We start from the raw sequence: 16,466 nt of genomic DNA on the forward strand, positions 1-16,466 counted from the left end.
CAACTCTCACTGCCTGCCTCGAGGAGATAAAGGTGTGGATGAAACATAATTTCCTCCAACTAAACAGTTCCAAAACTGAAGCAATTCTCATTGGCACCTCGCACCAAATTCAGTCATCCTCACTTTCCGGTATAACCATTTCTGGCCAAGATATCCCCCTTTCCACAACAGTTACCAATCTCGGTGTGAGATTTGATCCACAACTCACCTTCGAAGTTCATATCAAAAACCTTTGTAAGATCTCCTTTCATCATCTCAGAAATATCGCAAAACTCCGTTCTACACTTACCTTAGCTGATGCTGAGAAACTGGTCCACGCCTTCGTCTCCTCTAGATTGGATTACTGCAACGCTCTTCTCATCGGGGTCCCCAACAAGAGTCTGCAAAAGCTGCAGTACGTCCAGAACAGCGCTGCTAGGATCCTGATGAGAGTGCGAAAGTATGAACACATCACTCCCATCCTCCACACACTTCACTGGCTTCCCGTGTCTGCTAGGATCGAATATAAGGTTTCACTTCTCACTCACCAATGCATCTATGGAAATGCACCCCCCTACCTGAAAGAACTACTTACCCCTGCTTCGACAGCACGATCTCTCCGATCACAAACCTCAAACCGCCTCTTAATACCCAAAACTAAACTCTGCACAATGGGCGATCGTGCTTTTTGCTCTGCCGCTCCCCGGATTTGGAATGCCCTCCCGGACCATCTGAGGTCACCACAGACCATCGAGACTTTTAAAAAGGGACTAAAGACATTACTTTTTAGCAGATCTTACGAATTTTAAAAATGTCTAGATATTGTTTTTAGGATCAGACCTGTAGCACTTTGAGATTTTTTCCTTAAAATGTAAAGTGCTTTTATAAATAAAATGTATTATTATTATTATTATATTCAAAAGACGGGTAATTCCCAAACGATATTTGTTTACATTGATAGATATCTTTAAAAAGAGCAGCTAGACCCCCACCTCTCTTAACAGCTCTGCAGACACTCATGAAAGTAAAGTTAGGAGGGGCTGTTTCATTGAGGATTGTTGCACTGCAGCTGTCTTCTAGCCAGGTTTCATTTAGAAACATAAAGTCCAGGTTGTTTGTGGTTATTAAGTCGTTGACTAGAAGTGATTTATTTTTAAGTGAGCGAATGTTTAAAAGTGCTAACTTAACAGTCTTACTTTTTGTCCCCACAGCAATCTTAGTTTGACATGTAATAGGCACCAGATTAGTTGGGTTTGCTGTACGGCTATTGAAGGCCTTAGACTTTCTATCTTGTAATAGAACAGCAATAGAGAAAGATACAGGCACACTGGGTTCCCGCTTGTTCTGTAAACATTTGAGAAAGTTACTGTTATCATAGCAGGAACCCAAAACACATCACTGAGAGCTGGTATCAGTTGTTTTTGGTTCACCTCGAGCAGATGGAGGAGGGTGTGGGCCCTGGCGTTTTGGCCGAAGAGGCCGAAGAGCTCTCACAGGAGGAGGGGGCGGGCGAGCTCGGCGCGCAGGCTTCGGTGTTTGAGGTGCCTGACGTTTTTTGGTTGGTATCTGGGGGCTTGCAGCAAAAGAGTGGGATAGTCTGGTTCCAGCATGCACCAGTTCTTCCATTTTCTGTGAGAAGCACAGAAGTGGAGTTGCTGGCGAGAGGGAAAAATTATCTGGTGAAAGGGGCTGTTGCTCAGGTGTTATCGGAGGCTGGGATATGCTGTCCTGGCTTCCCTGGCTGTTTTCCAGGAAGTCGTCCTTGGGTGCTGAATCTTGAAGCAGTTCTAATATGTCTGTCTCTGGTGAGCTCTGTGGGCAGGGCTCAGCTGAGATTGTGTCCGTGAGCAGAGGTTGTTGTGGCTCAGTGGTGTTATCATTGTCCTTGTGTGATATGTCAACATCATGTCCATTTTGCTGCTGAAGTGAAGGTAAACGTTTTGAAGTAAAACGTTTTGTAGCTGTGAATTCGTAATAATTCTACGTTGCAGACATGTCTGTATCATACGTTTCAGCATCTATCCAAACGTTTTCAATCTGTTGATAGGTTACAGACTTTCTACTGATATAAACTGTTTTTTCACTTTAATTAGATAGTCCTAAAATATATCTACTAACACTTAGTGGATAATGTCTATTAATAGTCTACTGATCATAAACAATTTATTTGTTGACAAGCAACAGATCTAGTCTTTAGTTGACAATCAACAGATTATCTACAAATGGTTAAAACATTTTTAAATCAGCTAAAATAATCATTAATTTGATGCACATGAGACCCCTTGAGTAGGATATACAGTATCATATACTTCATATGCTGACATGACTGTTGACTTTTAACTGACAGATTGATCTTGAGTTGTTGGTACTCAATCTACAGAAAGTTAGTTGACAATTGAAAGTTAGTCGACAATTGGTTAATAACCTGTTGCAAAATAACATTGACAGTCAACAGGCACTTTTTCGTAAAATCTGTAGATTAACACTTGAATTGTACCTTATAGTCTATAGGCAGTCAGTTGAACGTATGTTACTTGTCTGTTGAAACAGTGTTGTTGAATGTCAACTGATGCACTGTTGACAAGCTACTGAATGGCTACTAATAACTAGTAAAGTCTCAACAAACGGACTATCAAAATAAAGTGTTACCAAGTTGTACAACAGTTAAAACAGGCTGTCCGGAAACAACTGCTTCCTCTGTGAACTCGTCTATCAAAATAAAGTGTTACCACTGATCTTGTTGTAACAAGTTTGATGGCAATGCCAAGAAAGATCTGATACTGTTCTCTCTATAATGCTTTTGAAAATCTTATTTATTAAAGGCAAAAAGCTAATAAATTAAACAAGTGTATCAATAATTGTAATTTGAGAAGTTTTAATTATGAAGGAAAAAAAATCATATACTTTTAAATGTTCCTGTGGAAGACCTGCCCCACTCAGTGGATCAGACTGTGTGACCCGCTCACTCGTGAACTAATAGTGATCTTTGTGAGTTATGTTTCACTGTAATGAATTTATATAGTAAGTAAAGCCATAAATTAGTTTAAGAGATTAACTGAGACGGGATCTGAAACGCCGTACTGTAAAGTACATTATATTGCATGCTCATCTCTGTTGCTGCATTATTGCATTTGTGCATTTATTATTGCTATTACAGTAGAAGAACTGATTTCTTTACAGTGATAGTGTTTTTTAGCTGAATTATCCCTGTTTATTAACCATTATTGTCTCCTTTGATCAGATATCTGCTTTGAATGCACGCATTGATGAAATACGTAAAGATTCTCCACGCTGTAGTCGCTGTTCAGATAAACCAACGGTGGCAAATGCAAGTATTTTTCTCATTGAGTCTGATCTGTTTACCACTGTACAGATAATCAGATTTACTGTGGAATTAGATATTATTCATATTCAGACAGACCTGTTAAATGTACAGTTGGAATATGTAATGTTCAAATATCTGCACAAGATTCATTGTACTGTATTGTTAACTAAAATGAATAGCCTCAAAATTTTATATATACACACTTCACACTTTTCTTCATCTTGTAATTGCTCATTCAGAGTTGTGATATTGACTTTCCACAAACACTGATACTACTATTGAAGAACTACCAAAATGACGACAACCTGGCAGCAATTCCTAAATATACTAAGGTAATTTAATATTACAGATGTCGATTGATGGATTGTCTGCAAGTAGTGGTCGACCAATATGGGTTTTTAATGACTAACACCTGCATTTTGCAGAATGTTGATGGTACATGTTCAAGTATTATAGTGTTTCCATTTTTATAATTAGACTGGAGAGTTTAATAATGAGGAGGGAGAAGCAAAGCACAAAACACAGTATCCTTCATGAGCTTGTGTCAATCTTTCATCCGCAAGACTCCTAACAATAATAGTTAAAAATATATATCTCAGTACATTTAATCAGGATAATGAAAAACACCAGACGTATTGGGCTTGGCTATATATGGGTTGACCACTACCATTGCATGTCGAGAATCCTTTTCTTGATTTGTTTGCACACATATAGAAAATCACACTCTCTCTATGACTGTCAAAATCATTTGTTAATGTTTATTTGACATGAAGAGCATGATTTCTGTTTCTCTGCAGGTTTCCTCCAACAACTATGAGCTTTATGCCATAATAAACCTTTATGGTACACTAAATGATGGACACTACAATGCTGACATTAAATCTGACAATGGAAAATGGTATCGATGTGATGACAGCCACATTTTTCAGGTATATAACATGAAAATATGGTTACGAACATGAATTAAAATGGATTCACTTGAGAACAGTGATAGTGACATGTGAAGTCACTTTGGTCCATTCTAATGGCTTTGATAGTGATTTATAAATAAAAGTTGAGTTGAGGGCCAGGTGTGGTAAATCATACCATACCTCATGAATTGTCAGATGCGGTTAACACGCACGCACGCACACGCACACACACACACACACACACACACACACACAGAGAGCAGTGGGCAACCAGTGGCGCCCGGGGAGTGATTGGGGGTTGGGTGTCTTGCTCATGGGAACCTCAGTGCTGGTATTGAGAATCGAACCTGCAACCTTCGGGTCACCAGTCTGACTCTAACCATTAGGCCACGACTGCCACACTTTAAGATTTGCAATAACTCCATGTGGTCAGGCTTAAAAAGTCTTACAATTTGCAGATTTCCCAGTCTAATGAAAGTAGTCAGTATAGTCATAAACATACTGTATTTATTATATATATATTTCTGAGACTGAAAATATAGTATGTGTAACACAGTATATCAGTGGTGTGGAGAATTTTTCACATTTTATGTTTCTGCAAAACTTTATTCAAAGGTCCCTGAAGGAAGGCTTTCAAAAGAAAGGCCTAAGGGTTTCAGAGCGTTCTTTTCTTCTCTGTGGCGAGATAAATCATTGATTGCAACTAGGTACCATAGATTCACTCTATACAACTGCATTTGTGAGTTTGATATATTTTTAGATATGTTACTTGAATGGATTACAAACTGAATATTTTTTTCACAGATCTGCCTATCTAGTCTTGTACAAACACAGTGAGTATCATAGGATTTTGATGCATAAACATTTTTAATGACAATATAATTATTCTGACTTTGTGCTTTTAATGTTTTGTTACAGCAACTGAACTTCCACATGAATAAGAGGTTCTTCTATTTTACCCTTTCATCTTTTGCTTATTTTTAGAGTTTAGGGAGTTTTCCCAAATAAACAATCATTGTATTTATTATTTCTTTGACAGTTTTATACTCAGTATTTCTGTTGCTGCCATTTGATATCATTGAAAACATTTTGTTCTTAGCTGGGATGATGATCGTTGCCAGAGTCACTAAATGAACACCAGGGCAGAACAACATCTCAGGAACAAAAGTACAGTAAACTGAGCATTAAATAAGCAGAATGTGGCCTGGATGTTGTTTCGCTGTAAATGTCTCAGTGGAAATGGACAGCATGAGTCCAGAAGATATAGCACTGTATCTGACACACACAGTTCAGTCATGAGTCTCTGATAAAAGCTGATGATCTCAGTCAGGTGCGTCACATTTACTCTCTATTAGCCTGAAGTCCACATACAAGATGATGATATTTACATTCTTGTTTTTTATTGTGAACTATTCATTTTTATGCATTTAACCTTGTAATCTTTAGAGAAAATGTAATAACTACTTTAATATGATTCACTTGAATGTTTATTATTTAATGCTGTTTCAGTTCAGCCTGAACATTCAGATGAGACCATAGTACCGTAGTGAACACAGTACCAATGTAGTACATTTTATGTTTAGTACATTTATGTTGACATATTGGTTAGACATTGTATATTAATAAAACTATATGATATGGATGATATAAACACATAATCATTATACTGTCTGCTGAAGTGCATGTGCAATATTGTCTTTTATAATGTAGTTATTAATGTAGCCTAATGTAAACAAGACTGATGAATACAACCAAAGAACATTTACATACGATGAAGATGCTTTATGATATAGAGAAACTGAATTATTATCCTGCATTGTTTCTGCATGAGAACAGAATAATAATCAACTATCATAAAATATTGGAATAAAATGTATTCATGTCAATAAAAGTCTGTATTATGACCACACAAGATATAGTAATAATCATAAATATATGTTTGCATACATAACCAGAAACACTGTTTAAATGTGTTAATGTGTGTAGAAGGAAATATAAGCCTGTATTATACCAATAAACTGTAGTACCAATACTCTGGAGTCAGCATTTTCAATCATTTTTTGTTTTGATAAAAGAGACAATATAAAATTGGAATTCGATGTAAAGTTGTGATTCATGTTCATTGTTTGTTCATCGTTAGAGATGATTAAGGTCTGTGTAGAAGAGCAGTACATCAGATTACCGTAGTAACAGCATTGCTCCAGCTTTGATAACATCTACATCTGGAATATGCAGACTGAATGGGTCTGGTGATGGAGGGAATGTTCTGTTTAATTCTTTGCACATTGCATGTAAACTTGTTTTTGAGACAGGTTGAACAACCCACTGGTGAAAGGTCAGATGTTTCTTATGACCAGCAATATGTGAAATCTTCAACTCTTTTGACTGAATGTCTGTGATACATCTACATTCTTCTATAATGTAATCTTTCCATGGATTCAGACCTGGGAAATCCTTTCTCAGGGTCTATGAGAGAGAGAAAGATCAGAACATCAGTCATAAACTGATCAGTCACAAAGAATCAGTTTGCTTATTTAAAATATTTATTTTGTGTCAGTGTCATCCAACTCTTTATTTAATGATAAACATAATGATATCTGCTCTAATAACTAAGCAATTTACATGTTCATTTTGAACTACATTTTAGATAAGAGAAGTTTGTTTTCCTTATGTTTCAATTACAAGTTATGTTGGCCAAAACAACAGTTTATTATTTGCCTTTTAAGAATAGTTCTGAAATTGTTTCATAATGTTTAAGTTTTTCTGAAAAAAACTATAAGTAATCTATCCCAGCAAACATTGGTCCGACGGCAACGTCATGTCCCTGGCCAAAAATAGTCGCGGTAGGACGGCATAAATCGGTAAAAATATGTAACACAGAACATTTCCTAAAAATGCATTCAGATACATTTGTACAGTCTACAGTTCTCTGGGGTTGCATGTCTAATTGTTATTTTGACTTTTAGCTACGTGTAGTTCAATATATAGTGTATCGGGTGAGAGGACGTCACCTGGCGACGTCTTTTATGGGGATATTTTGGGGATATTTAATTTAATTTTATCAACTTTTACAAACTTTGTTGTATTATTTTAATTTAATACTGTGAAGCTGCTTTGATACAATCTGTATTGTGAAAAGCGCTATACAAATAAACTTGACTTGACTTACACGTGCATTTATATTCCATCATGACCCTCTATGAAATCCTTGTGAAATATGCAAAAGCTGTGCTTAATCCTTGCATGAAAAAAACCCAGGAATTATCTTTATGAAATACACGATTTGTATACAAAGTAAATAAATTTACTTTATCTTGTTTAAATAAATTATAATCACAAAGTGCTCAGTGTGGTTAAGTGATTACAAAGCCACTGCATTTTAGTCGTTTTAAGTGGACGTCCAGTAGGTGACGTCCTTTACACGGGCATTTATAGTCCATCATGACCCTCTATGAAATCCTTATGAAATATGCAAAAGCAATTATGCTTACACCTTGGTTGATACTGCAATAATTAATTTAAGTGCCCCAAGTAGTTTTTAAGAGGTTCTGAAAAGACGTACACTGACGTGCTTTACACGTCAAAACTGTGCCACCGAGATGTTGTAGCAAATCTCGCGATATTGCAAAATCCCACGATATGATTTATTATCTCGCGATAAAGCGATAACGCAGCCCTTTTCCCGTTTTTCTACAACCACGAGGCGAGCAGGATTTGAGGGTGCATTGTTGTGTTGCCGAATAACTAAAAATCTGCTGTTGGGTAAGTACATTTTGTATTATAAATGTGACATTAGATATTTTTGTTATTACATTTTGTTATAGGTCGCGCTGGCGCACATTGCCCAGCAGCGAATGGTAAAAAAAATGTACAAAAATTTTACAAAAATTTAAAGCGGAACGAAACTGCGCTACTCGTTTGTGCTTCACGGACCGTTTATTAGTGTGGGAATGCAAATTTATTAAAATGTTTAATTTAGGTTTACAATGAATTTAGCATGTTAAGGTTAGGTATAAATTATGATTATCAGAGTTTTCTAGCAAAAGACTCTGGTCAGTCTTGTTTTACTGAAACTCTTGGAGTTTGTGTTTTAGCAAGAAAGTCCAGCCAGTCCTGTACTCGGGTCTCAGTGTTTGAATAGATATGCTGAGTGGATTAGGGTGGGCAATGCTCTCAGTCTAAAACCGGTTCCTAAACCTGTCTTTTTCGGTTCCTGCCCCTAAATGTATATAAACTGTAAGAGAACATTCACGTCAGACTTGGTGACTGCAGCTACCGACAGCTCGTGTTCTCAATAAAGAATCCTGCTGAAGAAACAACCAAGTCTCCTGGTCTTTCGATTCTAAGTTCACAACAGATGGTGCCGTGACCCGGATGGAGAAACTGAAACTCAACAAAGAACTTCAAGCTCAAAGATCTGAATCTTGAAACTTCAAGCTCAACAAAGATCTGACAAAGATTGCCAGACTGAATCTTTCCAGCTTCCTCCAGATTGAAAACTTCAAGCTCCAAAAAGATCTCAAAGCCGGACTGAGTTCCAGACTGAATCTTGAAACTTCAAGCTCAAAGATCTCAACAAAGCTGACTGAGTTCCAGACGAATGTTTTCTGTACAACCAACGATTCGTTGGTTTCACTCTATTCAAAGAACCAATGCAGACCAGTACAAATTTGTTTTCCTCTGTGCTGACAGAGAAGTTGTTAACAAACAGCTGCAGGGTTTTGTTAACTAAGTTATCCTCTAAAGTTGTCTTTTAGAGATGAAATTTATCCTCTGTTCTTGTCAGGCAGGGAAGATTAGCGTAAAGTGCTAGTTTTGTATTTGTGTTATCCTTTGCTCTGGGCAAGGAAGGTTAACAATAGTTGATCTGTGTTAACGTGTACCCTCTGTTGATCAGAGAAGTTTAGTGTTTGTTTGTGTGGTAACATAGAAATTCACAAAATGTTTAGGAAAAGTACTAGACTGATTCCCACAACTGAGAAAGCTGGACTAGCTACACCTTTAACAGATAGTGAATTCAAGTCTTTGTTATCAGAGCACATGGACTCCATCGTGACTGAGCCAGTCAGATTGAATTTAACAAAGAAATTTGGCATTGATCCAGACAAAGTATGGTCAATTGAAGATTGTAAGAAGGTACTAGGAGGAAGTATTCGCAAGAACAAGGTGAAAGCCATTATCTGTTGTCACAGAGAATTTGTTTTAGCAATAGCTACAGAACAGTCTAAACGCAACTCAGAACAATGAGCTCCGTGCTAGAATATCTTCTTTGACTAAGAAATTACACCGCAACAAAGATGCGGAAAAAACTGATGAGGGAGAATTTAGTCAGCCAGATAACAATTATCCTGACTTAAAAGCTTTCTTTGAAACAGATGTAGCCGTCCAATCAGTAACTGATGAGCCTGTAGATTCAGTGCAGGTTTGTGGGGCTAGGAGAAGATCTCAGGGAACTGAAAGTGTTACTCACAACTCTTCTGTTGTCCAAATACAAACTGTTGCCAAAACATCTTTAGGTCCTAAAGATATTGAGAGAATTGCTGAAAGTTTGCCATCAGTGCAAAGAAATTTTTCTGAGTTTAGGAGAGAGTTGTCCAAAAAGATGCGGCTCTATGATATGACTCTAGCTGAAGTCACTCAGCTAATATCACAGATCTTGACTTAGTCAGAATTCAATGATTTTGAAAGTGCTGTAAACAATTCTGAACTGCAACAGGCCAGTAAAGATGAATTGAGAGAGGAAGTTTTGAAAGTGTTAAAGAACATTGTTGGACCAAAAGTTGACTGGTCAAAGATCACCATTTGTTTACAGAAGAAGTGTGAAACTGTTTGTGAGTACACAGAAAGATTTTGTCAGTCAGCTGCAGCATACAGTGGTATAGCGGACACTTCAGAGAAGGTGTTAGAGGATAATGGCCCTTTAGTTCGCACATGGTCTGATGGGCTTTTGTCAGAACACAGAAAGGCGTTGCCTTTCTTAAACATCACATGGGCTACGAGAACTTTGCAAAACAACTTGGACAGTTTAGCTACTTGGGAAAGAGACTCTGATGTTAAAGAAAGAGTAAAAATTGCAGCAGCATCCTTTAAGATTAACACAGAGAATGAACAGAAACGCAAACGTCCTAAAAGAGAGGGCAGCTGTAATTACTGTGGTAAACCTGGCCATTGGATGAGAGAGTGTAGGAAAAACAAAAAGAACTTTAAAGAAGTTAACAAGGTTACTCAGCTTCTGCTAAGCTTGCTTGCTACTCTGAAGCAGCCCCTCCCCTCCTCATTAAACTCATTGGGCAACTTGATAAGGTGTTAACCATTTAGGCTGTGATTGCTTAATCTCCCCAGTAACTTACAACAAAGATGAAAGACTTATTGACTGTCACAGCCTTTGTTTGGGGGACATTCAGTATAATCACAGCCTTAAATGTTATACTGCAGAACATTACAATCAGACACCATCCTCTGTTATGATGCCTACTAGGACTGATGTTTCACTGGAGAATGGAAATGTGCCAATTTTCTCACACACTGTACAGTGTGCACACAACAGGGACAGAATAGGACACAGACCAGTGCGGTGCCCTGGGAAGAACTGAACGCAACAGGCTTCGGGGGTGAACCCAGGGGTGAAGACACTACCTCATAGGCCTTTCCCCATTTAGTCCATCCTTACCTCACTGGTCCATAGGTGTCAAAACAATTAAGAAATGGGGAAAGAATGAAACAACAACAGCAGACTCTAAAAACCATACAACCCTAGTGTTTGAAGAAATACTGCTCTGTTTTCTGTTTTCTTTCTTCCTCTGTACAGATACCACTTGATGGCTGGTTCCAAAAATCCATATGCAACGACGTCTCACCTGCATATGAAGCCACAACCTCAAGAAGACAACTAGACCTACTGCTGAACGAACTATCACAAAAGAAAAAGAAGAAAAAAAAAACCACAACGCGGACCCTAATTGCATGTTTTGTTTCTGTGTCAGCACGCAATTACAGATGAACAACACAGATCATGCTTGTGCCTGTAACTTTTTCAAGTTACAAGAATGAACTTTTAAGTGTACTTTGATAAAAGTTAGACTTAAAACCACTATACGATCAAATGACTTATGGAAGAATGAAGTCTATGCATGAATATTGCTGTTCTGCCGTTTCTTTGTTTTCTACAGGAAACAGATTTCACAGCTATTCAGGCGCCATGGACTTTCAAGACTTCCACTCTTATGCTACATGGTTTTCTGTGCAATCATGTAGTTTATACGACATTTTACCTGCGTCGTATGTGTCAACAGTTATGGTTTTGAGAAGAACTTTGACACTATGACACAGAATAAGTTATATGTGCCTGTGACGATCAAAAGTTACAAGAATTAACTTTTAAGTGTTTAAATTTGTATATTATGTGAGAGTTTTTTTAAGACTCTCAAAGGGGCAAATGTGGGAATGCAAATTTATTAAAATGTTTAATTTAGGTTTACAATGAATTTAGCATGTTAAGGTTAGGTATAAATTATGATTATCAGAGTTTTCTAGCAAAAGACTCTGGTCAGTCCTGTTTTACTGAAACTCTTGGAGTTTGTGTTTTAGCAAGAAAGTCCAGCCAGTCCTGTACTCGGGTCTCAGTGTTTGAATAGATATGCTGAGTGGATTAGGGTGGGCAATGCTCTCAGTCTAAAACCGGTTCCTAAACCTGTCTTTTTCGGTTCCTGCCCCTAAATGTATATAAACTGTAAGAGAACATTCACGTCAGACTTGGTGACTGCAGCTACCGACAGCTCGTGTTCTCAATAAAGAATCCTGCTGAAGAAACAACCAAGTCTCCTGGTCTTTCGATTCTAAGTTCACAACATTAGTTTGGACCATTTCGGATATTTCATGAGTCAGGAGCATAGACAGTATAAGAAGTGGACAGAGCCATCTCATTGGAACTCAATTGAGACAAGTGAAGCCCATTTTTTGACAGTATAATATATCTATGGGCTTCTCCCTTGACGTCCCCCTGATTGCCTGCGAGCTTCTCCTCCTGTCTGTACGGTAATCTCTCTACTGTGCGACAGAGAGTCGCGTGGTTATGACGCAATCGTTAGCCTGTTTTTACAAAAACTGTTTCTACGGGGCCATAATGTAACATAGAAGGTAATGGAGCCCTTTATACATTGTCGTGTTTCTTTAGAAATAAATAATGGACAAATGGAGTCTTTAAACGCCTCAGATGTAAAGTTATTCGCTGTCAAAGTGATGCCAAAATGAATGGGAGTCAATGGAATGCTAACGCAAGTGAAGTTCTGCTACAAGAGGGCGGCACGCGGCCGGCTTCAACTTCCGGTCGATAGATTACCCACCTGGTCAGGAGGTGTTTTGCATAAATGTTAACATATCCCAAAACGCATGGGCGTCGGAAGGAAAAAAAAAAGTGGGTGGGTCCTCCCCCAGAAAAATGTTACTGGAGTAAATACCATTTCATGTAGGCTATTCTGGTGCCTTTTTGTCACGAACACACACACGGGAAAAGGTAGATCCAATCGCAGTATTTATTTGGGAAATCCGTACTCACAAATAGTCTAGGCAGTAGTGATGTTACGTATGACACTGAAGCTTCGATGCGCGTATCACACAAGCGACACAATTTCTAGTGAAGCCCCGTATCGGGGCGTGTATCGGTTTACTAGAGTCACATGATCGATGACAAACGAAGCCTCACTTTCTGTCCAATCACGTGCGCGTTTCGCTTTGGGTGTCAGAAGGCTCGAACTCCAGATCTTATTTAACGAGTCATTGTTGCCTCAGTCTGGTTGATGTGTTTGTGAGGAGAGTGCTGTACTTTGAAAGTTATCAATATATTACATTTAAATAACCAACATTTATTTTTGACTACTTAGGCTATAATTTTTTCGTTGTTTTTGTGTCTTTTTGTTTTTGTAAAATCTTTGCACTTTTTGGTGATTTTAGGTCATTTGGTGTTGGTATTTGGGATTAGGGGAGAGGGGATAGGGTGTTGGTGTGTGGTGAAGGGTTTGTATTTAGAGCAATGGCAACAGCCAAAAATAATAAATATAATTAAAAACTTTATCACCTTTCTGTCATTCCTACAGTTAAGCACTATCAGTAACAAGTGTCATAAGCACATTTAATAACAGATGATCCTATCAGACAATGTCCTTATTCATTGTGTTTGTTTTTGTGTGTGTGTGTGTGTGTGTGTGTGTGTGTGTGTGTGTGTGTGTGGAGAGAGAGAGAGAGAGAGCGAGAGAGAGAGAAGACCAACATTAAATCTTGTTGAATCATATAAGCTTATATTATATTTTATTGTCACACTTTAATGGGAAAATGAATTTATTTAATGAACAAATCAAACACAAACATGTAAGGCTTTTATTTGTACACATAACATTGAAACTATGGAGTGTGATGTGGTTGCTTCATCTGTCAGAGCTTCTAACACAGGCTTCTGACTGCTTTATTTTAAATAACCACCAGATGGCGCTGTTCTCGACCAGTTCTCGAAGCTTGGAACAGTCAGGGGAAAGCCTCAGTGATTCATGAGGCTTCATTTCCCCATCCCTACTAGGCAGGGGTCAAAACCAAAGAAGCAAAACAAAACAAAACAAAACAAAACAAAACAAAACAAAACTCAGAAGTGGTGTGATAATAGACAAGGAATCCGTAACAAACACTAGACAGGCAGGGCATATATAACAAAGAACTAACAATGAATAACAGGGAACAGCTGGGTACAATGATGACGGGGAACAACTGAGTGCAATGATGACGGGGAACAGCTGAGTGCAATGATGACGGGGAACAGCTGAGTGCAATGATGACGGGGAACAGCTGAGTGCAATGATGACGGGGAACAGCTGAGTGCAATGATGACGGAGAACAGCTGAGTGCAATGATGACGGGGAACAGCTGAGTGCAATGATGACGGGGAACAGCTGAGTGCAATGATGACGGAGAACAGCTGAGTGCAATGATGACAGGGAACAGCTGGGTACAATGATGACGGGGAACAGCTGGGTACAATGATGACGGGGAACAGCTGAGTGCAATGATGACGGGGAACAGCTGAGTGCAATGATGACGGGGAACAGCTGAGTGCAATGATGACGGGGAACAGCTGGGTGACGGGGAACAGCTGAGTGCAATGATGACGGGGAACAGCTGAGTGCAATGATGACGGGGAACAGCTGAGTGCAATGATGACGGGGAACAGCTGAGTGCAATGATGACGGGGAACAGCTGAGTGCAATGATGACGGGGAACAGCTGGGTGACGGGGAACAGCTGAGTGCAATGATGACGGGGAACAGCTGAGTGCAATGAATAACGGGGAACAGCTGAGTGCAATGATGACGGGGAACAGCTGAGTGCAATGATGACGGGAACAGCTGAGTGCAATGATGACGGGAACAGCTGAGTGCAATGATGACGGGAACAGCTGAGTGCAATGATGACGGGAACAGCTGAGTGCAATGATGACGGGGAACAGCTGAGTGCAATGATGACGGGAACAGCTGAGTGCAATGATGACGGGAACAGCTGAGTGCAATGATGACGGGAACAGCTGGGTACAATGATGACGGGGAACAGCTGAGTGCAATGATGACGGGGAACAGCTGAGTGCAATGAATATCAGGGAACAGCTGAGTGCAATGAACAGTGATTGGTACAGACAAGGATTGTGGGGAATGTAGTTCATGAATAGGATGACACCGTGGGGAAGAGGACCTCTAATGGACACCAGGGATACACAAACCAGACACTGTGACACCTTTTAATTAAAACAAGTAAACTAAACTCCACTTCACGTCAGGCGGTTCTTTGCCTCCACGTCGTGCATTAAATGCACAGCTATCTGTGGATTTTGGACCTTTTTAGAACCTTTGTCAAGTTCAGATGTGTAAAAATAGCCTAAATTATTGCCTTTCACGATGTTACACAATATGGGTGTGATTATTTTATATGCAGGATTATATATACACATACATTTGGCAGCAACACATCTTATAAACATCCAGAAGAACTAAAAAAAAGAAACCCATTTAGACGTCCATGCAGGAACGCGCAGAAAAGACGTGGAATTCACGGCCTGGCTTTAGGACCCAGAGGAACAGCTCATTTACTCCATATAGAGATATAAGGCCATCTAGAGTCATGAAATATCATCTTATATTATTATATTTCCACAAGAGGTCGACAAAGACACACAATGTAAGATATTTAGAGCTGAATTTTATGCAGTTATTTTCATTTTAAGTTGAAAGAATGTGAGGAATGTGCTTAAATTAGTATTTATTAATTGATCAAATCTAGTCATTTAAAGGTAAATATAACAAAAAAATATATTCAAAATGAAATAAAATAAGCTTTCTGGACAAAAAAAGAAAAAGTATAATTTTAGGGCTTTGGGTCATTTTGACCCGCGAGGCGTTTCAGGAGTTCTGGAACACTGATATAGAGAAGAACTCCTGCTGCATTATCTTAAAATTACTACAAACTTAAAACTAACAACTAAAATACTGTCCCTCTATCTCTGCAGGATCTCCGTGTTCAGCTGGAGCGGCCAGAAGGGCGTGTCCACTCTCTGGAGCGCGCTCAGTCTGAGCAGGGACAGGAAGTGATGCGTCTGTGTGCGGCGTGCGGGCTGCTAGCGGGGTGTGTGCGCGCGCTGCGGAGGCAGGTGTGTTTGCTAGCGTGGCAGAAGCTCGTGCTGCAGGAGCGAGTGAGTGATGCAGACGCCATGAAGACTGAGGTCATGAAGCTCCTGCACGCGCTCGGCGAGCCCAGGGTCAAAGGTCGTGGCAGGTTTCGGTGCTATGCCATCGCTGTGCTAGCAGCCGGGCGTCTGCGCGCTCTGGGACGCGGCTCCGGCGTGATGTTCAGGGTGGCGGTGGGCGTCGGGCCGCAGGTGTGTGTGAGCGAGGAGGAGGAGGACGTCAAAGACGTCGGTTCAACTTTCATTTTGGAACTATTTTTCAAACATGACGGGACGTCTCGGACGGACGTCTTTTCAACAGTCATTAAATGTCCGGTTTTTTTTATGTTTCCTAAAAACAAATCATTTATGAAGGCATGTCTCAATAAATGTCAGTTTCCCATTGTACCAACCTTTCATATAGTGTAACAAAAGATTAAGAAATATATAAAATATCTAAATTGGATTTTATTTTACAGTTTTTTTTTTTTTATTCGCTTTGGTACTATTTTCACAAGTTAGGTGTACATTTTCAAAACTCTTAGTGCTAATATCAC

At 39.2% G+C, this 16,466-nt stretch overlaps 1 protein-coding gene and 1 long non-coding RNA gene across 2 annotated transcripts in view; one reads left to right on the forward strand and one right to left on the reverse strand.

The window, feature by feature from the left end:
• The window catches only part of LOC309491201 (stonustoxin subunit beta-like), a 141,544-nt gene extending 135,297 nt beyond the window's left edge, over nt 1-6,247 (forward strand). The window contains exons 9-15 of the mRNA XM_082160651.1: nt 3,221-3,307; nt 3,544-3,636; nt 4,102-4,233; nt 4,831-4,922; nt 5,020-5,048; nt 5,134-5,159; nt 5,315-6,247. Of these exons, the coding sequence (XP_082016777.1) occupies nt 3,221-3,307; nt 3,544-3,636; nt 4,102-4,233; nt 4,831-4,922; nt 5,020-5,048; nt 5,134-5,156 (456 nt within the window). The 3' untranslated portion in view covers nt 5,157-5,159; nt 5,315-6,247. The remainder of the gene's footprint in view (nt 1-3,220; nt 3,308-3,543; nt 3,637-4,101; nt 4,234-4,830; nt 4,923-5,019; nt 5,049-5,133; nt 5,160-5,314) is intronic.
• LOC309491306 overlaps nt 1-16,466 on the reverse strand; it is a 227,879-nt gene that overhangs the window by 119,884 nt on the left and 91,529 nt on the right. The window lies entirely within an intron of this gene.

The sequence above is a fragment of the Leuciscus leuciscus genome (genome assembly GCF_965113295.1).
Source record: "Leuciscus leuciscus genome assembly, chromosome: 25".
In the NCBI taxonomy this organism is placed as follows: Eukaryota; Metazoa; Chordata; class Actinopteri; order Cypriniformes; family Leuciscidae; genus Leuciscus; species Leuciscus leuciscus.